We start from the raw sequence: 27,906 nt of genomic DNA on the forward strand, positions 1-27,906 counted from the left end.
CTTTTTAATAGAGGAAAAAGCTGCCCAGATTTCACTACCTAAACACAAGGGCACTCTGTTATATCACTCTGACGACAGCAGAGTTTGTCAACAGCTTGTGGTCCAGACAGTGGACACGGGTGCCTGGCCTGGGCCCTCCCTGCCACCTGGGCCCAGGGCAGGATGTGGGTCGAGGATGCTGATATGGCTACCAGGCACCTCGTTCAGGGACCGCCATCCCGTGGCTGCGCGCCTGCCCCTTGTTGGTCAAGTAGAGGCCTGATGACCATGCCTGAGTGCCATGCTCAAGACGGATTGGGTGGCAGTGGCTGGAGTGGGAGGTGGCCTAGTGCACCATGGGCATTCTAAGGCAGTCCTCTTTGCCAGCAGCAGGCACCAGGGTGGCCAGAGCATTTGCTTCGCTTGCTTTTTATCTTAGGAGGAAGTCTTCTCACTTTCACGCTGCCAGGGTTAGGATTGGGCCTCTTGGCTGGGAAGCGCTGTGTGGACTGACATTTCTGACCCCGTTTCTTCCACTGACGTGACCTGTGAGGCTCATTCAGCCCTAAGAGTGGATGCTGTGGGTGAGGCGTATCACCCAAGAGGCCATGCAGATCCCAAAGCCACTAGGTTTTTTCACTTATTCTGGCGTCTCTATTTTTTCCTATGTGTCTTCAGACATGTCTTCTGAGCTCTTTGGATTAATTCTTTTTATTTTTTTTAATTTTAAAAAGATTTTATTTATTTATTTGACAGAGAGAGAGATAGCTAGAGCAAGAATACAAGCAGGGGGAATGGGAGAGGGAGAAGCAGGCTTCCTGCCGAGCAGGGAGCCTGATGCGGGGCTCGATCCCAGGATCCTGGGATCATGACCTGAGCCGAAGGTGGACGCTTAATGACTGAGCCACCCAGGCGCCCCTCTTTGGATTAATTCTTGATCCTCTGCCCACTTTCCATAGGAAACCTGTTCCTGTGTGTCTTTGTGTGTGAGCACATGCTTAGCATCTTATTTGAACCCCTGGGAGGCCTGCATCTTCATCCTATTTCCCTATCTCCCTTGTGCCTAGCACAGGGCTAGGCCCAGAGTGGTTGTTCAGAATGTGTTTGTTGAGCTGTATTTGAAATGTGTCCCTTGAATTGAACACTAGTAATCAGGCACATTTGTGAGTAAGGCGCTGGTGCCCCCTGTAAGATGCCGGCCCTGAGCAGACTCCTGGTTGCAGTCATTGAGCTCTGAGTGGGTGCCTGTGGGACCTGCATGGTTTGCTGAGCTCCTCTGAAAGGAGAGCATAGTGTCAAGATCAGATGTGATCTGCTTTCCAGGCATTCAGTCAGCTTCAAGCTAGACCCTGTGCTAGGCTCTGGGCGATGGGGGAGAGGGAGGCATCCGTGCATAAATACAGTGGGATGGGTGATACCAAAAAGCTGGGCGCACAAGGCTTTCTGCAAACCCCACCCTGGGGCTGAGGAGGCCTGCAGGAGGAGGTGACACCGAGTGGAGTCCTGAAGAATGAGAGCAGTGGGCAAGTCAGGGAAGGGAGTGCAGACGGTGTGTCCAGAAGGAGCAGCAGTGGAGAGGTAGGAACAAAGAGCGAGGTGTTTGTTCCCCATGGTTGGTCTCAAGGTGTGAGGCCAGGAGGGGAGCTAGGAGGAATGGCAGGACTGATGGGAGGTGGCCTTGCATGCTGTGCTGAGCAGCTTGGCTCTGTCTTGCTCAGATTCTTTCCTGGGCAGGAAGAGCTTGATGTGCACCTGATGGCTGCGTGGTTTTGCTTGGGGGAACTTGGGACCTTAGTCCTTGACCACTCTGCCCTTTCGCAGCAGGCCCCATCCTTCTCCTGGATGCCACTACAGTTGGGAAGGGGCCATCAGGCTAAGGGCGGGAAGGGGCTCAGCCCACTGTGGCAGACAGGCTTCAGAGTTGGTGCCGGGCTGCTTCTCTGGCCTCCTCCCCGCAGGCCTTGCCAAACTCCCGGGTGCCCAAGGAGCCCCCTTACCCTTGATGCTTGCCCCCACCCTCTTCCTTCTATCCCTCCCTCCTGGTCCAGTCATCTTCTGCAGCCCCTGCCACCCAGCTTGGGCTCTCCTGCGTGTGAGCTCTTCACCCTGGAGAAGGGTGTCGGGTAGGCTGTGGGCTGAGGTGCTAAGTGGTAGAGCAGGTGCAGTCCTTTGTGCGCCTTTCCTGGCTATTTTATTCCATGGTGGTGGCGGCCACACCTTCCTTCTATGGACTGCTTCCCCAGGCACCTGCACAGGCCTCGGAGGCGGGACAGCCTTGTGCTGCCATTCAGAGGGGGGGCCCAGAGCCCCGCTTGCAACCCCTACTGTCTGCAGCCTCGGGGCCCCTCTGCTGTGTGCCAGCTGGGACACCCTGTTTCACAGGGGAGGAGACTGGGAAGGCTGTGGAGGCCTCAGCCGGCAGGGGCAGAGCCAACGCCGGGCCCCATGCCTCCTACTGCTGGGTCTTTTGAGTACAGCACCTGTCTAGCAAGGGCACAGGCCTAGCTGTGCCTGTCACCTCACTAAGGCACCTCTTTTGCTGGTGGTGGACCACTACCGAGGTGACTTTGTTTTTCTTCTCACCCATAGGGAAAACTGAGGAGTCCTTGGAGAGCACAGAAGGCTTCCGGGCCACAGAGCAAGGCAGCCAGAAGCCTGCCGCAGACCCCCCAGCCTCTGCCTGCATTGCTGTCAAACCGGCAGCATCTGCACCTGCCCTGTGGGATGGGAGGAAGAGAGCTGACCCCCTGGGGGAGCCAGCAGCCTTTCCCCAGGGGTTGCCGGCCGGGGCAGAGGAGCAGCGCCAGTTCCTTACGGAGCAGTGCATCGCCTCCTTCCGCTTGTGCCTCAGCCGCTTCCCCCAGCACTATAAGAGCCTCTACCGACTGGCCTTCCTCTACACCTACAGCAAGACTCACCGGGTGAGTGAGCTGCCAGCCCGCTGGGGGCAGGAGAGGGGTTTGATTTTCCCAGGGCCCACGAGCATCTGAGTGTTGATGGAGCTGCTGAAGATCTTGGGTAGTGGTGCATGGAAGGGACGGGACAGGAGAGATGTAGGAGGCAGGTCCTTACAAGAGTGGTCCAGCTTTCCGGGTGAGAGTTGGTGAGGACTGTGGGTCGCAGCAAGGGATCAAGGGAGGAGTGGCTCCCGGGATCCCGAAGCAGGATCTCAGGCTCCAGTACTAGTTGTGGGCTGAAGGATGAGGACCTACACACTCATCAGCTCTTGTCTGTGAGGGCCTGTGTAGTGACTCTTACTCCACTGTCCTCAGCATGGCCCCGCATGCACATCCCCCAGATGCCTTACAGAACCGCCCCCCACCGCCCCCCGTCCCAGGGCCTTGCTGCAGGCTCCGTCTCCTCCAGACGCATCTTGCAGAGAGGCCTCCGTGCCATCATCCTGCCCCTGGGCTCGCCTCTCCAGTGCAGCTGCCAGAACCATCTTCACAGCCTCTGCTGCATGGGGGTTGGGTGCTGACAGCCTCCTCCAGCTCTTTTTGGAAAGCAGATGATGTAGCAGTTCTTAACAGCTGTGCCCCAGGCTTAAGCGCTCTCGGGGGCTTCCCGGCCGGCTCGCTTCTGCTGGCATGGAGCATCTGTGCAGGGAGTGTGGCATGTGTGCTCTTCCACCCCCTTCTCACGCACCTGGGAGGCACTGGAGAAAGTGCCCTGGGCACAGCGCTGGCCCCCACCGAGCTACCTTCTAAGGGACAGGCAGATTTTAAAATACGCAAACAAGCAAATAAAGCTAGTCCCATTGTGACACATGCTACAAAGAAGATAATGGGGGACACACAGGAGTGGGGGTGCTGCTGCGGCGCCACAAAGGCACCCGCGGAGCTGAGACCTGTAGGGCGGCCATGGGCAGAGTGGGGGACAGTGGGCAGGTTGGAGGACAGGGAGAGAGCCCCGATCAGGCAAATTGCCTGGGCGTGTGGCCGTGCTGGCTGAGCCAAACTGGTGTGGGCGAGGGCCAGAGAGGGCCAGGGTGGCGGGGCAGGGGCAGCCCTTGGAGTCTGGCTGTAGTCTATAATTTTGTCTGGCTCCCCTATTCAGTAAGGTCCAGGCTCAGAAACTTCTTCCTCCCAGAGGCTCCCCCCGCACTCCCCGCTGACCCCTCCTCACCAGCCTCTGTGGGACCTCAAGACCCAGGAAGGGCAGTTGGCTGGAGGGATGGCTGCTGGCTTGGCGCTGGTTACATGACAGGAAGTTGTTACTTGACAAAATTCTGTTGGGGACTAGGCACAGGTAGGTGCCCTGTCACAGTCATGACTGCCCAACATGCTCACGTAGTTTGGTTGATTTCTGTCAGAGCAGTGGTGTTGGTAGGCCTGGGGAACGAGGGGATCTCGTTCTGGGCTTTGTCTCTGCTTCAGGGCGTCTGGCTCTCCTGGCTGCCGCTGAACCCCCTGAGCCTAGTTCCCTCACTGCCCAGCCTACATTTTGCAGTGGACCTTACCTCTGGTGCCCTGGGCCTTCAGAATCCAGGTAGACCTGGGTTTTAATGAAACCCCCTCTGCAGCAGTCTTCGGGGGCCCAATGGCTGACACTGCCCCTGCCCCCCACCATGTTCCAGTACTGCTCTGGGAACTTTCCTTCTTCCCTCCTTTGAGAGCAGCAGAGTTCAGTGCGGGAACTCTTATGAGTCTTGGTTGGAAGGGACACTAGCATCCATCATCTGGATCTCCACCGCCTTTGGTGTTCCCTTCTTCAGATGCTCCCCCCAGCTGTGGTCAGCTCTTAGCAGGACTTGGAGCTTCCTGTGCTGAGCCCAAACCTTCCCCACACTGCGGCAGATGCTTTGACAGAATTTGGGGTACAAGATGCCTCTTAGGGATCAGCCGCAATGGAAAGGAGGGGAAGATGCAGGATTGGGTGGAGGGAGAGTTGAGTTGCAATGCAGGCCCCACAGAGCCCCCAGCACCCAGCTGCAGCCTCCGCATTAAATGGCTTTGAGCTCAAAGGAGCCGATGCATGTAAAGGGCCCCACCTGGTGCGAAGCAAAGGCTGTCGTTTTCCCTGCCTGTCCCTTGCTGGATGAGTTTTTTAAAAGTGAAAAATAGTATCTATGTCAAAATTAAAAATTAGGGGATATCCACAGTTCTACCACCCTAAAACAAAAGCTATTTTATATGTGTATTTTTTCCAGTTCTCATACACACACGCCGTTGACTGTCACTTTTGAAGCTCTCAGATACTTCAGGTCCAGGAGGTGGGGGTCTTGTTCTCTCTCTACTTCACATCTGCATACCTGGCTTAGGGTCACACAGAGGAGAGGGACAGCCTGGCATGGGCTCAGGTAGCCTCACCCTGGCCCAGTTGCTCCTTTGCTCCCCCTGCCATTAGAGCATCTGTGCTCAGTTTGCCATTTTGTTGCCATTTCTGTGAATGTCCCCCAGGTCATCTTGGTCACCCTCGGATGGCCTGTGGGGTGGGTGGACCCCAGCTGATCCAGCCACCCCTGGTCGTGGGGACGGAGGCTACCTTTTCTTCCTTCCCGGAAAACCTTCCCACAGCCATCACACTCTGTTTCTGCTGGCTTTTCTGTTAGCTGCGTTCCCAGGCTGGCTCCTTGGCTTTCTGAGAGGGAATGCTGGTCGTGATTCTGAGAGAGACCCCCCCTTACATGGCAGTTGTGTAGGTGCCAGGTGTGCCTCCGGAGCTCCAGGTCGCCACACCCTAGGCCCTGGTGCAGCCCGGGGGCTCCGCTGGCTCCTTTGCCTACTTGACTCAGAGACCTTCGCTGAGCAGCAGGTGTCACCCCAACTTGAAGGGCAGGTCGTTAACACCTCGCTGCACTGAGAGCCTGAGTTAAGGCTGACCTTGTCTGGGGCATGCCATTGTCCTGGGGGCTGGGCATGCTTCTGCCCAGGCCCGGGTGTCAGTTTGTCCCCAGATATGGGGGACACAACCAGTGCTCTCAGTGACTCATGTGGCACCATTAGCTGACAAGCAGTGACTGCCTTCCAAACACAGCTGTTGGTAACAGACACTTCCCGCTATGTATATTTAACAGCAGCACATTTCTTCATAAAATCCGCCTGTGGGCTTGGCAGTAGCATTTTCCTGTTGCCATCTCATGGCTCAGTGGCCACCTGGCTGGAACATCCATCATCCCTGCCTTCAGAGAGGCCCCAGGGGCTGTGCATGTTGCTCCAGATCCTTCGGGTCTTTCACGTTTCCCCAGCTAAAGCTCTGTTCCATAAGCTTCCCCACCCCCAGGCCTCTACAGAGAAACTACCCTCAGGGTGCAGGGAACCACTTGCTTAGCTCTTGGCCGCAGGAATTCTGGGGGAGGGAGAGGGAATGTGGGCTCTGAACGTGGGCTCACCTGGGTTCAGATCCCAGCTGGCGGGGGAGGGGGTAACACGACTCTTCTCTTGTGGTATTCGCACAGGATTATTGTAACAATGAGGTGAGGGGTTGGGGGCCTTCCCATTGAGCTTCTCACCAGGACCCGAGTCCATTTCCTCAGTGTCAGCATCTCCCATGGCTCCTAGCCCCTCTACTAGGTCTTCTGATGCCTGCCTAAGGCTGCGCTTCTGCCCAAGGTTGGCTTTGCTGCACACAGGCTGACCCCCCCCGGGCCGCCCAAGGCAGGCCTCCTGCTAGCCTACATCGAGGGCCAGGGGCACCTGAGGAAGCAGGGCTCCCTAATGCTCTCCACACCTTAGGGAAGATCACACATGCTGTTGGCCATAAGGGCCCTAAGTGTAGCTATTACATCACTTACAATCTCCAAGATTACAGTCTCCACCAGGATTTTGAGCCCTAGACTTTCAGTCTGTGCTCAGAAAAAAACTGTTTCTTGGAGTCCATGTGAGTGGCCCAGGAGAGAGGCCACATGGCATTGGGGCCTTTTATCATGAGGCTTCTGAAATTCACTAATGAGATCCAGAAAGAAGGCTGAGGCATGGGCACCCCTATCCCAGTTCCTGCCACCCACTGCCTGTGGCTCAGCTGGGGAACTTCAGCACCACCTGCTGCAAGGGGTCTAGGACAGAGTGGGTTATAAGATGGTTCCTAGAGCCAGATAGTCTTGAAAAAGAACAAACTTAGAGGACTCCTATTTCCCAATTTCAAAATTTACTGCAGATCTACAGTAATCAAAACCGTGGAATACTATTCAGCTTTAAAAGGAAGGAAATTCTGACATGTACTACAACGTGGATGAGCCTTGAGGACATTATGCTCAGTGAAATAAGCCAGGCACCAAAAAAAAAAAAAAAAAAAAATCAAACACCCTATGATTCCACTTACATGAGGGATCTAAAGTAATCAAAATCAGAGAGACAGAAAGTGGAATGGTGCTTGCTAGGGGCTGGGGGAGAGAATGGGAGTTATTTAATCAGTATAGAATTTCAGTAAATTCGTTTCATAAAATGAAAAAGTTCTAGGGGTCTGTTGCACAACAGTGTGAATATACTTAACACTACTGAACTGTACACTTAAAAATGGGTAAGATGGTAAATTTTTATGTGTTTTGTACCACAGCTGAAAATAAACAGTTTGGTTGGTATTAGCCTAGGGGTAGATGTATAGATAACAAAATAGAACTGGGAGCGCAGAAACAAAGGCATATATCTATGATCAACTGATTTTTGACCATAGATGTGGTTTGACCAGGCAGTGGTTTCTCAGATAGGACACCCAAAAGCACAGGTGATAAAAATAAATGAATAATAATAATAAACCGGACCCCATCAAAATTTAAAAGCTGGCCTGGGCCAGCTCCTCAGTGTTGTTTCACATAGCACCCTGCCCAGCCGAGTGAGCGGGAAACCGAGGCTCGGAGGGGACAGCAGCTTGTCTCGAACCCCTTGGGGAGGATGTGGCAGCGCCTGGACCTCCTGGGGCTCAGATGTTTCCTTTGCCTCTACTTTCCAGGTGAAGTGCTTCAAAAGACATTATTGAAATGAAAAGATGGTCCACACAAAAGGAGAAATATTTACAGATCACGTGCAGGCAGGCACACCGTGTTTTACTGTGCTTCACTTGGTTACAACTTGCAGATACTATGTTTTTTTTACAAATCAAAGCTTTGCTGCAACCCGGTGTTGGGCAAGTCTTTCAGCGCCAACAGCATTTGGTCACTTTGTGTCTCTATGTCACATTTTGGTAATTCTCACAATATTTCAAACTTTTTCATTATTATTATAGTGATCTATGATCAGTCATTATGACTTGCTGAAAGCTCAGATCATGGTGAACAGTTTTTAGCAATAAAGTATTTTTAAATTAAGGTATATACATTGTTTTTTAAACATAATGCTATTGCACACTTAGTAGACTATAGTATAGCATAAACATAACTTTCATAAGCACTGGTAAACCAAAAGGTTCATTTGACTCATTTTATTTTGGTATTCACTCTTGTGGTGGTCTCGAACTGAATCCACTCTACCTCTGAGGTATGCATATATGTAGTAAGGGACTTGCATTTAGAATATATTTTAAAAAACCTCTTACAACTCAATAATTAAAAGACAACCCAACGTAAAAGTAGGCAAAGGATCTGAATAGACATTTCTCCAAAGAAGATGTACAAATGGCCGATAAGCACAGGAGAAGATGCTTACCACCATTAGCCATTGGGAAAATGGGAATCCAGATCACACTGAGATACCACTTCATACCTGCCAGTCTGGCTAGAATGAAACACTGTAGCCTCTCCTCCTAGGGGTCTGGGGGTGTATAAGCAGCCACTGCCTCGCTGGCAGTTCTGCGGGGGCAAGGGAGTTGGGCACCTGGCCTCTAGGCAGAACACTGGTGGTGCTTTCCAGAGCTAGTTTCCTCCGGGGAGCCTCTTGTTTAGGTTACTGCCTCTCTTAAACTTACTTTGTTTTGTGCTCATTGCTGGGTCTCAACTTGGAGAATGTTCTTCCCATTCTTTGCTTTTGCTCGTCCTCCCAGGTCACTTGACGTCATAAGAGAAAGGTCAAGAAAGCAGACTCCAGTGCGGCACTGAGGTAGCCTGGCCTGGGCCAGCTCCTTGGTGTTGTTTCGCACAGCACCCTGCCCAGCCCGGTGAGCGGGAAACCGAGGCTCGGAGGGGGCAGCAGCTTGGCTCGAACCCCTTGGTGAGGATGTGGCAGGGCCTGGACCTCGTGAGGCTCAGATGTTTCCTTTGCCTCTCCTTTCCAGGTCGGGGAGACCGAAGCCTTCTAACTCAAGTCCTTCACCTGGCCGGGTGGGTGGATGCCCGGCTTCCTGCTATAGCCACATGGCTACTGACTGGCTACGTCAGGCTGAGCCAGGAAAGGGGAGGCTGGAGCTTTAGCAGAAGCAAGGCTGACCTGCTGGCTCCTGTGAGCGCAGTGTCCACAGTCACTGGGCTGCTGCTGGTCAGTGTGGCAGGAGGCAGGCAGTGAGCCAGGGGTGCGTGGCACCCAAAGTGAGGAAGGAGAGGAAAGGAGAAGGGCCTGTTCTGTGGGAGAGGCCACCTTCCTGGGGCTTGGCGCACAGCTGGCTTCTGGGCCCTGGGCTGGGGCTCTGCTCATCTGGCCCCAGCACTGCCCAGGTCAAGGCTTGGCCTTCATTGGCCCTACACTTGACCAAAAGGTTTTCCTCCCACCCTCCAGGGTGGGCGTGAGCCTTGCTGGCTCTTCTGTGGGATGAAGCCCACCTTTTGCTGTGTGGCCTTTCCCCTCTGAGCTGGAGCAGTTCTCTGACAGTTAGCATCCAAGTTGTCACCCAGAGGTGACACCCAGGTGAGGAATGGTCAGGAGCCTAAGGGCTGTGAGATGGGAAAGGGGCTATTCAGCCTGCCCTGATCATAGGCCTGGCCCTTCCCCAGACCCTGTGATTAGAGTGTGTCCCCCTCCCAGCACTTGTGCCCTTGGTGGTGTGCATGCTGGAACCTGAGCCACCTCTCCCAAGTGTCAGCTCCCAGAACCTCATTCAGGCTCGGCCAGCTAGATAGCCGGCTTCCAGTTTCAGTCCCATGGACAGGTTTCTTAACTTGTCAGGTGGGAATAATGGCACCTTCGTGGTAGGTTTAGGTTTTGTTGTGAGGAAAATGAGTTAATAGCGCTTTCCCAGCTGGGAAACATGCATACCAATGACACGAGAGCAGCCTGTCTTGCAAGCCCCATGTGCACGCTGCTCTGATGGGAGCAGAGGCCGCTCGCTGTGAGCAGTCCTCTAGACCAGCTCAGGCCTCCATCCCTGTCCCGCTGTCCTCCTGGAGGCAGCTGCGTGGCGTCGTGGCTGAGCACTGTTGCAGTGCATCCCCCTCATGGTAGATGGCAAGGCCCTGTCGATGGGGCATATGGCGGGATAGCGGCCTGGCCGCTCCAGCCCAATCAGACCCAGAACCTGTATGGGATGAGCCCAGGCCCCAGTGTCTGTTTAGGATTTGTTTGGTAAGCTGCCTCCTGCCAGGAGAGTCGGACAGTGCTGCTGCTGCCTGTGATCTCCAGAGAAGCTGCTGAACTTTGACTTCAGGGTTAGCTTATGCTTGGGCAAGGGGCTAGCCGGCTGGGCTGTGAGCCCCTGCCCCTCCCCCATCCATTGTGGGCAGTTGCCCACCTGCCTGTGCCACCATTCATATCTGGACCCTGCAGAGTCAGGTTAAATGAGAGCCCACAAGGAGAGCCATGCGCTGTCGGGCTGGGTGGGTGTGAAGGAATTGCGCCTTCAAGCTGTGACACAGCCACCCCACCATGCAGACAGTGAGTGTCCCAGGAGCAGGTGGTAAGCTGTGCGTTTCGTGCCAGACGGCAGGACCAGGCATGACGGGGACGTGCCGGCCACAGAGCAGGGCGTTCCCCTCCATTCCTTCAGCCCCTGCTCCCTTTCTGCATACACAGAACGATGCTGGGCCTCAGGCTCCCCACGCACAAGCCCTGGGCTGCTGCCCAGCCCGGCCAGCCAGGTTCTTAGCAGGCTTTATTTGTATGATTTGCAAAATGAAACTCGAGATTTTTCTCAACTTCAGAATCTCGATTATGCATTTCAAAGTCTGTCTGCAACATGGCTTGAAGATTTTGCTGTGCCTTTGGGGGCCGGGGGGGGACAGATGGCCCCCATAAAGGCCCACTGCCTTCCTTGTTCTCTCTCAGGGAAGAGGAGAGAGATGGATCCCAGCAGTTTGAATGGGTTGAGTACTCTGCTGCCAGCACCCATTACAAACCGTATTCCAATTTGGAAGAAACTACCACCACCGCATCATCCCATAGACCACGACATGGCCGAACCCCTGTATTTTAGTGTCGTCCTCTGCCCTCCCCCGCCCCCCCAGCATGGTGCCCGTGCATCTCTGCAGGTTCATTCATTCAGCAGCTGTCTCCTGCATTGTCACGTGCGAGGCCCTGCCTGAGGGGCCGGGATACAGTGGTGTGCACAGCCAAGCTCCTCCCCTTGAGTGCGCACAGAGGGAATGGAGGGTAGAAACACACCTAGCGGCGGTTAGTGATGCGTCTGGGAGAAAGATAAAGCTGGTAAGGGGGTGCAGTGGGGGAGTGTGGCTCTTTAGGCAGGGAGGTCTGGGAAGGCATCTCTGAGCAAAGACCTGAAGCAGGTGAGGGAACTAGGCAAGGTGATACCAGGAGAGGCTTCTGGGTGGACAGCACAGGCCACATGTGTGCCTTGAGATAGGAATGGGCCTGGCAGGACTAGAATCAGCCAGAAGCCTGTGTGACTGGCTGGGCAGGGAGGAGAGGGGGGAAAAGATGTGGTCAGAGCTCATGAGGGCCTGGGGAGGCAGGAAGGAACTGTGGGGCATCATTCTAAGTGTGGTTAAAGCTACCTCAAGGTCGTGTGTGTGAAAGACTCGGCTGCTGTGTAGAGAGTGAGGGCGTTTGTCAGTTCAGGCCTCAGATGGCTCTATCCAACCGCTAATCCGAAGAGCCTTAATGAAGGAGGGATTTACAGTGGCCTGGGTGGACATCAGGAACCCACAGGGTAGGGGTAGTGCAGGGCCCCGGGCACCTCTGCAGCAGGCTGCCTGTCAGAGCTTTCAGTCCTTGGTGGCCAACCCTCAGCACCGGAGGGAACTTGGGATAAATGCTCTGCTCTCGTCCCTGCCCTGCTCTGCTCTCTCACTGGTATCTCCTGCTGGTCAAACCCACCCAGCAGCCAGGGGGTGCACTTCAGGCCTGGCTTTTTAGGTCCATGTGGGGAGGGCGGAGGAGGAGCAGTGGCAAACTTTGCCAAGTTCAGGGGCAAGGCCAGGTCCTCGGAGAAGATGTGGGAAGGCCCGGCTTGGCAGGGGGGTGGGCTGCATGGGCAGGGATGTTCTCCCCAAGGTGCAGGTGGGGAATTGGTGTATTTGTAGACAGTTGCTTCCCATCTGCTATTTCTGGCATTCTTCAACTGACCCTAAGAGTGGCCTGATGGTCACTGCCACCCCCACCCTCCAAGTGGGCAACTGAGGCCCCAAGAGGTTAGTCATAGGACTCCAAGACTACCAGGCATTCATTCATTTATTCCTTCAACAAAACTTCAGTGTGTACCACTGCGTGCCCTTGTGAAGAACTGCCAGGCAAACCTAGGGCTTCTGAATTACTGTTTTGAAGAAAGAATAGAGAAGGGTGTCTTGAAAGATGGACTTCATGTTCTAGCCTGACCAGCACATGAGCTCTTTCCCAACACCTTTCTTGGGTAAAGGAGCACAGGGTGATGGCTCTGCCCCAGCACTCCTGCCTCCAGTCCTGGGCCCCCTACGCCCACCATGTACGGCTGGCACTCTCCTGCCTCGGCCCCTCAGACTGTCCTGCAAGCTCAAACCCTGCCCATTCCTTTCACTCTTCCCAAATATCTGTCGCATCCCTTCTGCGGGCCCCATACTGGTCTAGCCCCTGAGGGGCCATTGGTGAAGAAGTCAGATGGTGTCCCTGCCCTCACAGGGCTGACACACAAGAGGGAGCAGACAACAAAGCCATCTGAGGGTCAGCAGAAGAGGCTGTTTAAGGTGGCCATGGGGCTGTGGGGACAGTATTGGGGGGCAGGTAGGAGTGGGGTGAGATGGCGCGAGGCAGAGAGACCTGCAGGGACAAAGGTGGGGGCAGAGGCAGGTATGGCTGCAGGGCCTCGCATGATGGGAGAGGGGAGGGAAGGAGAGGAGCCTGCGTGTGTGCGGGTAAACTGAGATATGGAGCTGGCTCTCACTCTGAAGGAGCTGAGGCCTTCAAGCAGAGGAATCAGGAGGGTCCCTCTGCCTTATGGCAGGTTAGGGGTGTCTAGGCTACAGGCGGTGGAGGACATTGAGGTGCCATGTGCTTCTAGGGATTCTTCTCCCCCCCCCATCAGGACTCCACTCTCCATCTGCCCCCTGTTTGGGCATTTAGTGTGTTCTGCCCTCTGTCAGAGGAGGGTCTGTGCACCAAGCTTCAGGGGTCCCACGAATCCCAGGAAGATTGGTGCTGTTATCTGGCAAGTGGCCCCGTGGTATTTCTCCTATTCCCGGGGTGATGGTAAACTGAGGCTCCGGGCCAGTGGCATGGTGACAGGTTGCTCAAGGCCTGAGACAGGGCAGCCTTGGAGCTGCACATAGCATGACCCCAGGCAGATTGAGAAGGGTGGGGAAATGAGATCTGAAGAAGCATCTCCATGGTGGCCATAATTTTCATAAGAACATCAAGAAAATAAAATACAACCAAAACTTCCATGTGGCTTGGGGACACATGAGAGAGAACAGCGCCAGGGCCAGGGTGGAGAGAGTGGGGGACCCTGGGGTGGGGGTGCAGGGTAAGAGCCCAAGCCTTGAGTCCTTCGGGTCTGGACCGGAATGCAAGTCTGGCTCTGCCACTTCCTGGCTTGGGGGACTCAGACCGACTCTTGGACCTCTCTGAGCCTCGGTTTCCTCTGTAAACTGGCAGTACATAGGATGAGGAGTTATGAGGAGTTATGTGCTGTGCTTGGCCCAGGTGGCATCGTGCCTCACAGCTCCCCATAGCATGAAGCTGCAGGGCAGAGTCTGCAGTACAGGTGTGCCGTGGTGGGTCAGCTCCCCCTGCTCCTCCCCTCCCCTCCCCTCCCTAGCCTGGCACTTGTCAGTTCTCCGGGCAGGTTTCCTTGTCCCTGTCAGCTCCCATCCGGGGCCTCAGACATAAATTAGCTAAGGTCTCCTGTGAGCCGTCTGGACGCTTTGTGCCTTAGCCATCGATCGGCTATCTCTGGCGGGCCTGGGAGACGGCTGAGGAGCCTTGCTTTCTGCTGGTGTTCAGGGGCCAAGTCTGCAGGAGGCTAATTGACAATCCTGATCGGGTTTGGCAGGCCTGCGTTTTCTGCACTCTTCTCAAGTGGCTGGTTTTCAGGTCTCCACGAGTGCTGGGACCTCTCCCCCAGCCTCCTCCCTCCCTGGCCCTCCACCTTCTTGCCTGACTGTTCAGGTGGGAAGGGCCGTCTTGGTGCAGGTGTCATGGGAGAAGCTGCAGAGTGATGGCAGAAACAGAAGCCTTGCAGGGATGTGTGTTCCTGTCCCACAGCCTTGGGGCCTGGAATGAGACACCTAGCTCAGGGAAGCAGGGTCCCCCACTCTCTCCACCCTGGCCCTGGCGCCGTTCTCTCTCATGTGTCCCCAAGCCACATGGAAGTCTTGGTTGTATTTTATTTTCTTGATGTTCTTATGAAAATTATGGCCACCATGGAGATGCTTCTTCAGATCTCATTTCCCCATCCTTCTCAAACTGCTGCTAATTGGATACTTCCCTTAAGTCCCAAAGGAGCCCTGAAAGGGGCTTTCATGTCATGGCTCTAGGGGCAGACCATAGCTCAGGTGTCATCTCCCCTAGGAGCCTCACTCACCTACATACACTGGACCAGAGGTGGGTCTCCTTTGTGTCCTATCTCCGTGGTCACGGTCAGGTGGGCTCACCTGTCATATTTGAAGTGCAGGTATCGGTCTTCTGTCTCATGTTCCTTTCTGTGAGGGTCCCCTTCATGGCTGATTAGACTGGCAGCCTCTCACATCTCACTTGGGAGAGACTTTGAGCCAAGTGGCACTGAGGCCAAGGGATCATGGCAGAGTACTGATAAAGGTTGTGAGCTTCTCTCCTGGGCTCCCCGAGTGGTTGCCCTGCCTGTTGGAGGTCTGAGGCTTTATCTTCTATTTGGATCCCGTGTCCTGGGCCCCTGAAGAGCCCTGATCAGCTTGAACTAATCTGAGTTGGATCTTATTCCTTGTAATGAAGCACACCTGACCCACCCTGTTTCCCTGCTCTGCGCTCCGTTTGTCCATGGCCAACCTTCCCTCCCCTGGCAGAAGTATCAGGCCAGGCTTGTAACCAGCCTCAGGAGGCTTCTTAATGGACTGGTCTGGGAGGCAGGGTCTCTGAGCCAGACTGCTGGGCACTGCTGGGACTGAGTAGTTCACTCTTCTTCCTATGTATAGGGCAGAGTGGCCCGTGTGTTCCTGGTCAAGGGCCCGGGCTGAGGGCCAGGGACTGTTGCTGCCTAGGTAACCCCTCCCCCCTGCCTGTTTCTGCCTTCCCCATGTGGGGGCAGAGAGGAGGTGCCTTGGCCTTCAGGAAGCTCGTCATTCACCATGAATGGCTGTGGCATCTGTCCCTGAGGCCCTAGAAAGGCCTGAGAGTCCTGGAGAAGTAATGTCTCAGGAGACTGTAGCTGTGGCTGCCCCTTCCTGACAGCCGCTGAGCCTTAGTGAGAGCAGCCCCCACACGGCCCTTGGTGTGATTCCTACTCTGGGCTTGCCTTGCTGTTTTGATTGGAGTCTCAGTCTGCTCCTGATCTCAGCATGTCAGATGTATCTGAGCAGGTGTCTGGGCTCAAGGAGGGCTCTGAGCAAAAAAGCCAGCCTCCTGAGTGCTGGCTTAGAGGGGTCAGCTGTGCAGAGGGCTGTGGACAGCATGTGCCCTCTCGTCCAGCTGGGATTGGCCCTGCTCTCCTATACGCTGGGCTGCCCATGGCCCTCTAGCCCCCAGCCCCACATTGAACCTGCTTAGACCAGCCTGGGCTGCAGCCCTGCTGGGCGAGGGCAGCCCTGACTTTACAGGGCCTCAGCCTTCAGCCACTCTCAGAGCCAGGCCTTGTCCCCATAGGAAATGGCCTTAGAGTCGCTGCCAGGCTTAATCATCCAGGCTTCTCCCAGGAGATGATGTTCTCCCTCGGGCTTCCACGGAAGAGCTAGCTTTGTCTGCTGTGAGTGTGTCATCCAGGAGATGTGTGCTTGAAATTTTACCTGTCTCCATCCCAGAGGGATCCTCAGTTCTGTGTCCCACCCCCTTGCAGCTGCAGGGTCTGGCCTGGTGCTGGGTGCAGAGCAGCCCTCAGCCCCTATAGCAGCCCCTGGGGCGTGTCCCTCTGTGCCAAGGTAGGAGCAGAGGCTCAGATGCAGGCCAGCAGGGGCCCCCAGCCAGCAAGCCAGGGAGCTTGCACTTTTGCCAGAAGTTGTGACTAGGGGGACTGTTTCATAAGTTCAGCCTGACCAATACTGAGCACAGTGGGAGCAGGTGAGACAGGCTTGCAGGCTGAGATGTGAGAAGGCATTAAGCAATTGGGACGCGAGGTGATAAAGACCTGGCACCAGGGGTGAGAGAGGCAAGGAGGGGGCCTGAATGGGGGTGGGGAGGAGTACTGATTGGCTGGGGGTTGAGAGGGGAGATGGGTGCTGTGGAAAAGAGGAGGGTCTGATGTTGGGCCGTCCAGGTTCCAGTCCCAGCTCTGCCCCCTGCTGGCTTCTCCCTTGTAAGACAGCACTGTCCCAGGTGCTGGGGTGAGATGGTCCTGGCGTGGGAGCCTCTGTGGGAAAGACCTGAGAGGGGAAGGTGGCAGGCCAGGCATCCGGTGGGGAAGGGCTGCCCTCTGAGTCAGTGAGAAGGCCCCAGAGAAGGCCAAGGCAGCCAAAAGCCCACACCCAGCCTCTCTCGCTGCCCCGGAGTCCCACAAGGGCTAGCAGGCTCTTGTTCCCACCTTACCGGGCCCCTGGGCCTGGATTACAGGAGGTACCATTGCCCAGAGAGCACTGGCCTGAGCACTATGGGTGGAACCCCCATCCCTTCCCAAGCACTTGGGCCCCTGGCATCCCACAGGGACCAGCTCTTCCAAGCCTAAGGTGGCTGTGTCGCCAGCTGTGAGGAATACTGCTGACACCCTGACAAGTCAGGGCTGACCCTTTGGGCCAGCGGGGGTCCCCCTGACAGAAGGCGGGGCACTGGGTCCATGTAGCAGCTTTTCAAGGCCAGTCCGGACCAGGGGTCCCTGTCTGTGCCCTTCTGGGGCAGTCTGAGGCCACACTCTCCTAAGTCAGCTATGCTAGGCAGGAAATCAGTTCCGGAAATGTACCCCACAGCCAGATGATCAAAGCCCGCAGCCAGAGCTCCCTGGAGCTGCGGGATCGGTGTCTGCAGGAGCCGCTGCTCATCGCCGCTCTGCCAACGCAGCCGGGAAGGAGGGGACTGCCTCCCTTCCCCGTGGGCGCCGCGAGCTGCCCACACACTCACTTCCAACCTACTTCTTGTTTCCCCAGAACCTCCAGTGGGCCCGCGACGTGTTGCTAGGCAGCGGTATCCCGTGGCAACAACTGCAGCACATGCCGGCACAGGGGCTCTTCTGCGAGAGGAACAAGACCAATTTCTTCAACGTGAGTACTTTGCCTTGTTGATTTCCGAGGCTGCTTGCTGCCCTGCTTTGCGCCAGAGGCGTGCGAATGGCCCCCCTGGGCGGGCGTTCCCAGGACCACATCTTTGCGGCATCCTCAGAGGGCAGGCAGGGTGGCGCAGTCGAGAGTGCGCCAGACTCGGGAGTGGGGCCGTGCCTGCCGAGCCACTTCTGCAAGTCGCTGCCCCCTCTCGGCACTGGTTTACCTGTCTATGGGGAGAGGCATGGATGGGCTCAGTGTGTTCTCTGGAGCCCCAGGTAATCTGGGGCCCCAGCAGGAAGTGGTGAAAGGGTTTCCAGGCTCATGGTCTGCTTCTCCTGGAGCAGCGCCATGTGCCCTCATGTGGTCTCGGGTGCCTAGGAAATTCTGACTGAAGCTGGGTCTACTGCTTAAAAAACAAGTTTGGCCAGTGCTGGGCTTTCAGTACCCTTCCAGCCTTGACATTCTGGATAGGGTAGAGACCCACCTCTTGGCCAGGACATGGCCTGTCGCCAAGGCCTGTCTGCTTTCCATCCCTGAGGCCCCCTAAAGCCCACATCTACCCTTCCTGGCCACCCCACCCAGGCCCATCCCTCCCTCATTTGCTCTGTCCTGCACAGAGATAGCTGGCTCCTCGCTCTACTCCACCAACAAGTCCTCATCCACCCCTCCCAGCACAGCCAGCTCCCGCTGGGTGTCTTTGGCAAGTTACCCAGACCCTCTGAGCTTTGGTGTCTTCCCTGATGCCCTGTTACTTGTCAGGAAACTGAAGGGTGGGGTTGGCCTGGACAGGAGCTGAGGAGAGCAGGTCTTGGGTCTGGAGGGGGGTGTCAAAGGCTGGTTCTCGAGGCACATGGCAGTGGGGCCCTTCCCACTGAGAGCCAGCCAGGCGCCAAGGGGTCTGGGTCCCATGGCTCTTCTCTCCTGGGCTCTGACCTTCTAGTGGCTAGGCAGGGGCCATGGAGCCTAGGAGCTCTGCCTCTGCCAGCACTCCCCTCCCCGGGTATTTTATAGACAAGCAATAGATGTAACCTGTAACCAGTCTACACAATACCAAGGGTTTGCAGAGAAAGGGTTTGCAGATGCCCAGGCTGCAGCCACCATCCCTCAGCAGCCACTGTTCCTCATCCTGTGTGTATCCTTCCAGAGGGTGTCTGCCTGTTTATAAGCCAGGGCACAAACATGTACACAAAGGACAAAGTACAAGTGCTTCTGACTTCTGTTGTTGTTGGTTTTTTTTCTTTTTCACTTAAAAATATATCTTAGAGAGTGTTTAAGAACTGGTTCTGTCTTTTTAATAGCTGCATAGTATTCCCAACATATGGATTTGCCACAATTTACCTCCCCATACCCTACCTATTGATGGGCATTTAGATGGTTTCCAGTCTTGTTATTTCCGTGTTTTGTGTATACATCTTTGCTATGTGGAAATCCATTCATAGGATAAATTCCTAGAAACAATTCCCTGGTCAAAGGGTTTGTGGTGCTTTCAAGTTTTAGAAGATAGTACCCTCCAGAGATCCAGCCCACATTCCCAAACACAGATTCATTTTTTTCAGACCTCTTCTACACTGTCTTACTTAACTGTTACATATTTGCTCTTCAGTAGGTGAAAAATGCTATTGTGTCTCATTTATTATTAGTGGGATTGCCCGTGATATCACACTAACAGTTTTTTGTTTTTGTTTTTTTTTTTTGAAGACTTTATTTATTTATTTGAGAGAGAATGAGGGAGAGCACATGAGAGGGGGGAGGGTCAGAGGGAGAGGCAGACTCCCCGCCGAGCAGGGAGCCCAATGTGGGACTCGATCCAGGGACTCCAGGATCATGACCTGAGCTGAAGGCAGTCGCTTTAACCAACTGAGCCACCCAGGCGCCCCACACTAACAGTTTTAATTTCTTCTTCTGTGCCATTTCTGCTCATGTCAATTTTCTTACTAGATTGTTGATCTTTTTCTTTTTGATTTATAGGAACTCTATATATTGATGAAATGGGCTGTCAGTGTTGTGCAAACCTTTTTTTCTGCAGTTTCTAAATTGAAGTTAGAGCCAGGCAGCTAGCTAGTTTCCCTGAGCTCCTTTATCAAACGAGCTAGCTACCGTTAGTACCTGCCTTGAAGAGTAATTGTAGGGATCAAGTTATATAATGGGATAATGACCCTAATTCAGGATCTGGCTCATGGTAGGTGCTCAAGAATACAGCTTCCCTCCCTCTTCCCTCTCCCATTGTTGGTATTTGCCCTCAAAGACTATACAGTAACGTTGGAAGGAGAGAGCCAGTCTCCCTCTCTTCCTCATAGGTGGAGTGCTTACCCTTCCTAATGATAGAGTTTAGGAGACCAGCACCTCAGATGCCTGTAAACCCAGGGCACGTCTGAGCTGGCAGCCGGGTGCTCCAGGCCCCTTCCCCATTGGGCTCACTCCCCATAGCAGCTCTTGTGGTTCCTGGGGCCTTCCAGAAAATGAGTTCTGCAGAAGGACAGTCAGGCTGTGCCTGTGGGAGAGAAGGTGGCAGTGCCTGGGTGAGCCTGGCACCTGGGCAACGCCTCCCCGTAGCCAGTAGCCCCTGCAGATACAGGCCACCCAGCCTGGACTATATGATGTGGGTGGTTTTAGCTCCACTGTGTCAGCTATTTCTCCATGCTTCCCAGTGACCTGCTGCTTTTACCACCCCCAGGCCCTCTCCAGCCCAAGTCCTGGCCATCTCTGCTCTCTCGGCTCTTCTCTTTGGAGGTGCCTTGGGGCTCCTCGTGCTTCTCCGGCCCGAAATGTTAACCTCTGGGGTGGAGGCCAGACACTTGCACCCCTATTTGTGAAGTGCCCAAGGGACAGGTGCTCCCAGCTGCTTGTGACAGGATGGCCCTTGCTGAGTGCCCCCCCCACCCCCCATCCTTGCCATTGCTGCAGGAGGACCCTCAGGGTGGACACTTCCTCCAGCCCTGCCTCACACCGAGAGTGTTGACCCTGTGTGCTCTCAGTACAGGAATTTGTTTAGCAGGTGTGACCAAGTGTGAGGAAATGGTTTTCTGCCACGTTTACAGAGGAGCATTTAGAGCCCCCTCAGCTGACTGCTGGGATGGGGCCATGGCTCTGACAACTGGGGCTGTAGGTCGGGAGGAACAGGCTGGCTCTTCTCCCTTCTGCTGTGCATTGGGGTTTACTGCTTCAGCCTGGGGTGGGGGCAAAGGCATGGGGCTGCTGGCCCTTGTGAGGAGGTACAGGGGGGGTGAGGGTGGGGGCTCTAGGCACCCTGACCTGCCATCCCTCAAAAACCCCACTGTCCTGGGCCACCCATGCCACCCAAGAGGCTGTCTGGACAGCCCCCCTCATCATCCTCAAGGGCCCGGGCTAGGGGACCCTCCTGTTATTGATAATTTCTGAAAATTGTGTGAGTCTTATAGGGCCACACATTGTCCCTGCAAACAGTCCTGACACACAGTGGGGCCCAGGCGCCACGGCCTTCTCAGAGATGCTTCTGTGCGTGGTTGGGCTGTTCTCTTATCTTAGGTGTGTGTGTACAGAATCAGACAAGTTTGTTGTGTAGCTGTACAAAATTGTGTGTGCTCACACCCGCGAGCTTTTCAGCAACCTGGGGTTGTTTTTGTTGTTTTTTGAGGGTTTTTTTTTTTTTTTTTTTTTTTTTGCTGACATTAAGTCTGAGAGAAGTTTCCCTGTGAGGGCACAGGCCGTCTCACTCAGCTGCCTCCCAGTATTGTGCCGTGGGAGGGCCACGGTCTCCTTGAGTGGGCACATATGTGGGGCCCGGCTTTGTGCTCATAAGGAGGCTGCAGCAGGCCTCCCTGTGCCTGTCTCTGTGCCGTAGCTGTCCCAGCCTGGCCCAGAGAGGTGCTCACTGTTTATGGACTGATTCCATTCGTACCTTTTCCCTTAACAGCTGGTCTCTAGGCGCATCCTCCGGGTCCAGCCAGTGCTGGTTGCTGTGGTGCCCGTGCCCCAGGATGCTTGCAGGCTTGCAGTAGAGCCCTGCACATGGGTCCCTCCGTGGAGGGCCTCTGTAGGACACCATGGGGCACGTGGGAGAGTCGGGGGAACTCTTGAGTTTGGGTGTGCTGGAGGCAGGGTTCCCACTGCAGGGCGGGTGCCGCCCGGCCAGGAAAGGGCCAAGCGATGGAGGCCAAGGTTAGAGGCACCCTCAGGGGGAGCTCCTCAAGGCTGGGCCGTGCCTGAGGCAGTGCTGGCTGAGTCTTCATGGGGCGGGTGAAGAGCCAGACAGAGGGATGCTGAAGGGCGGGTGAGTGTGACCTGGGGCTTTGATGGCAGCCCTCCTCACGGGAGCTCTTGCACATGGGGCTTAGCGGGCCTGCTGCACAGCTGGCTGGGGCCCCGCGCAGCGTAGACGTGGCGTGTAGCAGGGCACAGCAGTGCGGTTGGATGAGCATGTGAGGGAGAGAGGAATGAACTTGGCACATCTCCAGTCCCACTGTTCCATAACTTGGCTGCGAGGGAACAGTTCCCAGCCCACCCCCTTCCTCCGCCGTGGAAAATCCCTGCTTGCGGGCTGTGTGCCGAGCAGGTTGGAGCTCCTGGGCCGTGGCTCGTGCTCCAGAGCAGGCCCGGGCCCCGGCTGAGGGCCCCATTACCTCAGCCCTCTCCCACCGGGCAGAACAGTCTGGTCTTTGCCAAAACAGAGCCAGGGTTGTTGGACGTTGTTGGTTGAGGTCCTGCGGCCTTCCCTGCCCCAGCAGGGCCTGGCCTGGGCCCCGGTGCCTGTTTCTTCACAGCATCGGGCGGGACTGGCGGAGGCATGTGGCTGTGTGATTCAGACGTGGCTCCTCAGGCCAACTGTGCAGAACAGGGAGCAGGGAAGACAGGGAGGCCTGGGGCTGGGGCTGTGAGGTGGGGATTGGGCCTGGGGTCATATGAACCCTCCTGAGCCAGTGCCCAGCCCTGAGTGGGCTACGGGGGAGGGAGGAGCAGGGGGCTGTCCCTCTCTGGGCAGAGGGGGCCAGGAAAGCAGGCTCCAAGCACACGGTGGAGGCTGAGGGCTTGTCTTCCGAGTGCCCAGAAGCTTTTACAGCTTCCTGTACTGGTGTGTGTACTTCTGGGCAGGTGGGCCCAGGCACAGGCTGGAGCTGGGCTGCTCTGTCCAGAGCGAACTTCTCTCCCTCTTAGAGTTGCTTCAGAAATGTTCCCATAGTAACCAAGCCAGAGATGGCTCTCCTTCCTTTCCCAAAATGTTTGCTTATTTTAGCAGGCAGGGTTTTTTCTTGTTTCAACCCAGTTTCCAGCCCCTGTGAAAGAAGCAAAGGGAGCTGAGGGCCCAACTAGCACGGCTTCCTGCGTCCGAGACTGCGTGGGGTGGGCAACAGCTGCGGCTCGAGTTGGAGGGAGTGGAGGGGAGGTGCTGCCTGGCTGGGACTTGGCTGCCCTGCCACGGTGCCCCCATAGCCACTCCTGCCCCATGTGGGGGTCTGCCTGAGGCCCAGGCGAGCAGCCCGTGGCCAGTAGCACCCAGGGCAGGTCCCCAGGCTCCGGGCCACTGAGTAGAGCAACAGACTTTGGACTTAGGTAGGCTTGGCTCCTGGCCACTCCACCCCCTCCCAGGCCCCGCATTGGGCACGGGGCTGCCTGTTGGCAGGGTGGTCACAATAGGCGGATGGAAGCCGTCGCCCAGCACGGGCTTGGCACATCACACAATTCACCCTTGGGATCAGGAGTCAGCCTGCGTGGGGCTTTGGGGCTCTTCTGTGGATCCCAGTGGTGCCGCAGGAGGGCAGTGCTGGTACCAGAAGGGGCGTGGCTAGAGCCAGTGGTGGGAGCCCCATCTCTCACAGGGCTGGGGCCCTCCAGACGCTCAGGCCCTGCCCTGGCTCAAGTGGGGCAGTCTGAAATGCGGAGCTGTCTGCCCACCATGCAGGCCCCTTTCTGCAAGGCCTGGCTTGGCCTTTGGTGCCTGTGGATGCAGGTCGTGCGTACTCCTTGTCAGTGCTGCATAGTGCTCTGCTGTCTGTCCTCCAGCTTATCTACCTGCCCTCTGCCCAGGGGAGCATTAGCTTCCAGTTCTCCACTGGTACAAAAACATGGCCTTCCCTGGTCTCCCTCCTCACTGTGCAGGTCTCCAGGACAAGGTCACAGGCCCTCCAAAACCAGTGCCTCCACACGTCGGAAGCCAGGTGGTTCTGCGGATCCTGTCCAGGTTCCCTCTCACCAGCCCCCTCTCCACCCTTCCTGGCACTCAGAACCACAGATGACTTTCATTTTGGCTTATCTATGGGGTGATTGGGAAGGCTGAGCCCCTTCCTATACCCATGGCTAGTGCCTCTGTCTGCCCCGGCTCTGGCGTGTGCTGCTACCTGGCAGCCACCACGTGGGCTCTGTGGTTCTGTTTGTCCTGAGTCCATGTTGCTTTAAGTGTTGGGAGATACAGTTGTCATGAGCCGTCTTTGTTCTTCAAGCGATTGTGTTGTGTGGTCCCCAGCCCTGGTGCCTATGTGCTCACTGAGGGCCCTGATGTGAGAGAAAGGACCCCCACAGGCTGGGCAGCCAGCTCGGGGGAGAGCCACCCCACCAGAGCTGGGGGAAAGGAGAAAAGGCCTCTAAAACCCCCGGCACCCCATCTTTCTAGGCAAGAATCAGTCACACCCCTTCTACCCTTAACTTGCCTCCAGTTGGCTGTGTGATCTTGGGGGAGTCCCCCTCCACCTCCACAGTGAGCAGATGACAGGTATTAGGGAGGGGCAGGCACAGCAGGCCCATCTCTGAGGCGGGTAGCCCAGCCCCTGAGACAGTGCCCCGGCCCTCGGGAGGGAGCCGGGGGTCCAAATGGAGGCCGGTGGTGCCAAGCAGGGCACAGCCTCTGGAGCCCAGCACACCGGGCACACTCCCAAACAGCAGGGACCTCATCTAGAACAGTGTCTCTGTCACCCCCACCCCCAGCACATTCCCCTGGCAGGAATTCTCCCCACCCTTGAGAGTTCCCTGGGACAGGGTTAACTGGGAAGCCAGTAGCCCCAGAGTGAGGGACAGCAGGCATCATCCTGGCTTGGGTGAGCCCTGGCCAGGTCCTGGGGTCTGTGCCCAAGACATCTGCCTCCTGCTGCAGGGCTAGACTTGGCCCTTCTTTCCCACTACCCGCCCCCTCCTAGTTCCCGAGAGGCACGGTGCCTGGTGGGCCTGTGGGCAGCCCTTGCCTCACTTGCACCTACCCCTGGAGCTGAGTCACTGCACCCACCCCCGGATGCCAGCCCCAAGTTTGGGGCCTTTTGCAACAGGCAGACATCAGGGAAGACCAAGGCACGACCCAGGGATGAGGTGTTGGTTTCCCCAGTTAATTATACCCTCTATGGCTCCTGACAACAGCAGATCTGTCCTGCCTCCCGGCAGTAAACAAGCCCCAGGAGCATCGGCATGTGGTGTTCCAGCCCGTGGGGCGCTCCAGTGCAGAGTCCCACCCACCCTCTCCGGTCAGGGCCAGGGAATGTCGGAATAGGAAGCCCCCGGTTGGCAGCAAACCCACACCTTTCCTGAAATCAGTCCACCCATGTCACCTTTGCTGCTCTCAGGACCGGTTGTGACCAGTTTCGGTTCCACCTCTGCTTGTCCCTGTGCCACACCTCAAGGAATGTGTTGCCCCGTTGTTAAGCCTGCTGTGTGCCAGACCCTGGCCAGCTACGTTGTCAGGGAGGTCCAGTGTCCACAGGCCCATTTCATGGAGGTGCCAGGAGGTAAAGTGCCTTGGCTGAGGTCCCACGACCAGTCCATGTTGGAGGACGAATGTGAACCTCACTCTGTCTGGTGCTGAAGCCCGTGGGTGGTAGCCCGCAGTTGCACATGAGGGAAGGAGAGCAGAAAGCCAGGGACAGGTTGGCTCCTACACTGGGATCAGCCCAGCTGCTCCCAAGCAGGAATGTTGCCTGCATGGTTCATTGGCTGGGTAGGGAGGATGGTGTGGCTCTGGGCAGGGGAACAGGGGCATCTAGCCCTGCCCTAGCAGGTGGGGCTGCGATTCCAGATGGAGGCTGGAGTAAGTAGCTGGGCCATGGTAGAGGCTAGGACTGCATTGTCGGCTGGCGTGGGCACCGGGCCTGTGTGGGCACGATGGGGTTGCCCCACCTGTCTATGGTAGACAGTCCCTGCCTGGCTCCACCCAGGGGCTGGGGCTCCTGAGGCAGAGCACAATAACAGCGGAGGCTGCCATGGTTGCCACAGGCCCAGAGCATCTGTACCCAGCTGGGCCCACGGCAGCAACGGCAAGACTGGCCCCATTTACAGGCACTCACTGGGGGCTTCATTTGGGGTGCCGCCTTTGATCCTCCACAGCATGTGTGAGTGGCTTAGATGCTATTATTATCCCCATTGTACAGATGGGGAAGTTGACACCAGCAGGTACCGTAGGCTGTCAAAATCAAAAGCCCTTTTCTGTCCTCTGCCCACCAAGGCTGACCTGCCTTCCCCTGTTGGACAGCAGAGCTTGTGACCCTATTTTCAGGCCCTGTTCAAAGGCCACTCCCTGGCTGATGTGCTTGCTCCGGGTAATGGGAGAGAATGGCACTGAAGGGGCGTTTGTGGGGTGTGCTTCTGCAGCAGAGGTGGGGGGACCCTGCAGAGATCGGTTCCATCTGTCCCCCTTCGAACAGTGTGCAGAAGCCAAGGGAGTGAGCCAGGATCACACAGCTAGCAAGTAATGAGGCTGGAGTCCAAATCCAGGTCTGTCCTACTCCATGACCGGCTCCTTTAGCTGCTGTGTTGGGAAATCAGTGGCCACATCCAGGCTCTGTCTGCTCCATTAGTGATGTCTGGTGTGGGCTGTGGCGGACTGTGTCCTGTGCGTCTGCCCCCTCCTTCGGGGGTGGAGTCCTTTGCCCCTCCCTTGCTCTGAGGCCTCCTCGTGGTTGAGGCACTCTCTGCACGGCTCTTTGTCACCTTATGGCCCATTTTGTCTTCCTTCAAGCCATTAGAGAGGCCCCCTCTTGAGGGGTGCCCAGGTCCCTGGGGGAGGTGAGCTGGTGAACAAAAGCTGTGGGAGCCCAGAGCTCACGGTGGGTTTTGGGTAGGACTGGCTAGACGGGGAAGGATCGTGAGGAGGTGGGGACAGGGGTGGGTTTGTTTAAGCCAAATGTAAGTAAGTCCTGCCACCCTTTGGCCTCCCTTTTGGAACCTCGCCTGGCTGTCATTGTCCCTCCTGCCTGCAGGCCTGTGGCTTCAGTGCCTTCTTCAGCCTCTGAAAACATACTGGTTGAGGGCCATTTTGCAGTAGGGTCTTCCCTCTGTGGTCCCCTCACGGTCTTTTCCATACATGGGCTCGCCGCCCAGCCCAGCCTTCCGAAGCTTACCCCACCTCCTCTGGACACTCCCCCCACCCCAACCCTGCCCTAGGCTGATCTCCTCCAGCAAGTGTCAGGACCTGCCTGAGCCCCACCACTGCAGTCATTTTTGTACACGTGCTCTTTGAGACCCTCAGGCCTGAATAAACCCCGACCCTTCCTAGGGCTGAGACCCCAGAATCGGAGGGGGAGCTGACAGTGGGAGAAAGGCAGAGGAGGGGACATTGAGGAGGTGCCTGCTCGGCGGGCTTCTGAGCGGAGGGAGGTGCGAGCCGGTGTGGGCATCAGGCGGGTGCCGTGTGCCTGCAGAAGCACTGGCTGGGCCAGGTACGGAGTGTGGACCTCCTCGTAGGGCAGAGGGGCTAGGAGGGGGATCTTCAAGACGTCACGCTTGCCCTCACGATGTACTGGAGGGGCCAGACCAGGGCAGGACCCGCAGCGCTGCCGACCTGCTTCTATTTGGGACTTCACTACACGTGACCGCTCACTGAATCCCTGTAAGTCATGGCATGTAGGTAGTGCCGTTATCCCTGCCTTACAGATGAGGACACCGAGGCTTGGTTAGCCAGCTAGTCTGCACCTGAGTCAGGACCCAGGCGGTGGGAATGGCAGCCAGTGGATGGGCCCTAGGGACAGGCAGAGGAGGGACACGGGGCTCCCTCAGACCAGTGGGATGATAGGCAGGGCTGTGCGGACAGGAAGCATGGGGGTGCAGGCGGGGGTGGGCTGGAGCTTAGCTCTGCTCCGGCACACCAGGTCCACTGGCTCACACACTTCTACCCGGTGTGGTGTGGGCCTTGAGTCTGCGTGTGTGCATGTGGGACTCCAGGACGCCACCCGTCATCCCACTACTTCTATGCCCCCATGTCATCTGATTCTCAGAAGAAATTATCTTGGAGTTTATTGTGGCTTTCCTCTTCCCCCATGGTACCTGCGGATATCCCACCTGGCCAGTGAGGAACGGATCAGGCTCTGCCCCTGGCCCTGCCCTCGGCAGAGGTGACTGTGGCAGGTGTCCTGGCCTCCCCCTCCTCACTGAGATGCCTGGAGCTGTGCAGCAGCGCCGTCGTCGGGCCTAAAGGGAACCCAGTCACACCACAGTGG

The 27,906-nt window shown here is 56.4% G+C and overlaps 1 protein-coding gene across 3 annotated transcripts in view; it reads left to right on the forward strand.

The window, feature by feature from the left end:
* Positions 1 to 27,906, forward strand: part of CABIN1 (calcineurin binding protein 1) — a 155,960-nt gene that overhangs the window by 91,602 nt on the left and 36,452 nt on the right. For all 3 annotated transcript variants that reach the window (XM_045887216.3, XM_064578077.1, XM_064578076.1), the window contains 2 exons: positions 2,569 to 2,900; positions 17,408 to 17,521. In XM_045887216.3, coding sequence (XP_045743172.1) covers positions 2,569 to 2,900; positions 17,408 to 17,521 — 446 coding nt within the window. The remainder of the gene's footprint in view (positions 1 to 2,568; positions 2,901 to 17,407; positions 17,522 to 27,906) is intronic.

Source organism: Mirounga angustirostris, unplaced genomic scaffold (genome assembly GCF_029215605.1).
Source record: "Mirounga angustirostris isolate CCGP_5_RB_7025 unplaced genomic scaffold, mMirAng1.0.hap1 SCAF_14, whole genome shotgun sequence".
Classification (NCBI taxonomy): domain Eukaryota; kingdom Metazoa; phylum Chordata; class Mammalia; order Carnivora; family Phocidae; genus Mirounga; species Mirounga angustirostris.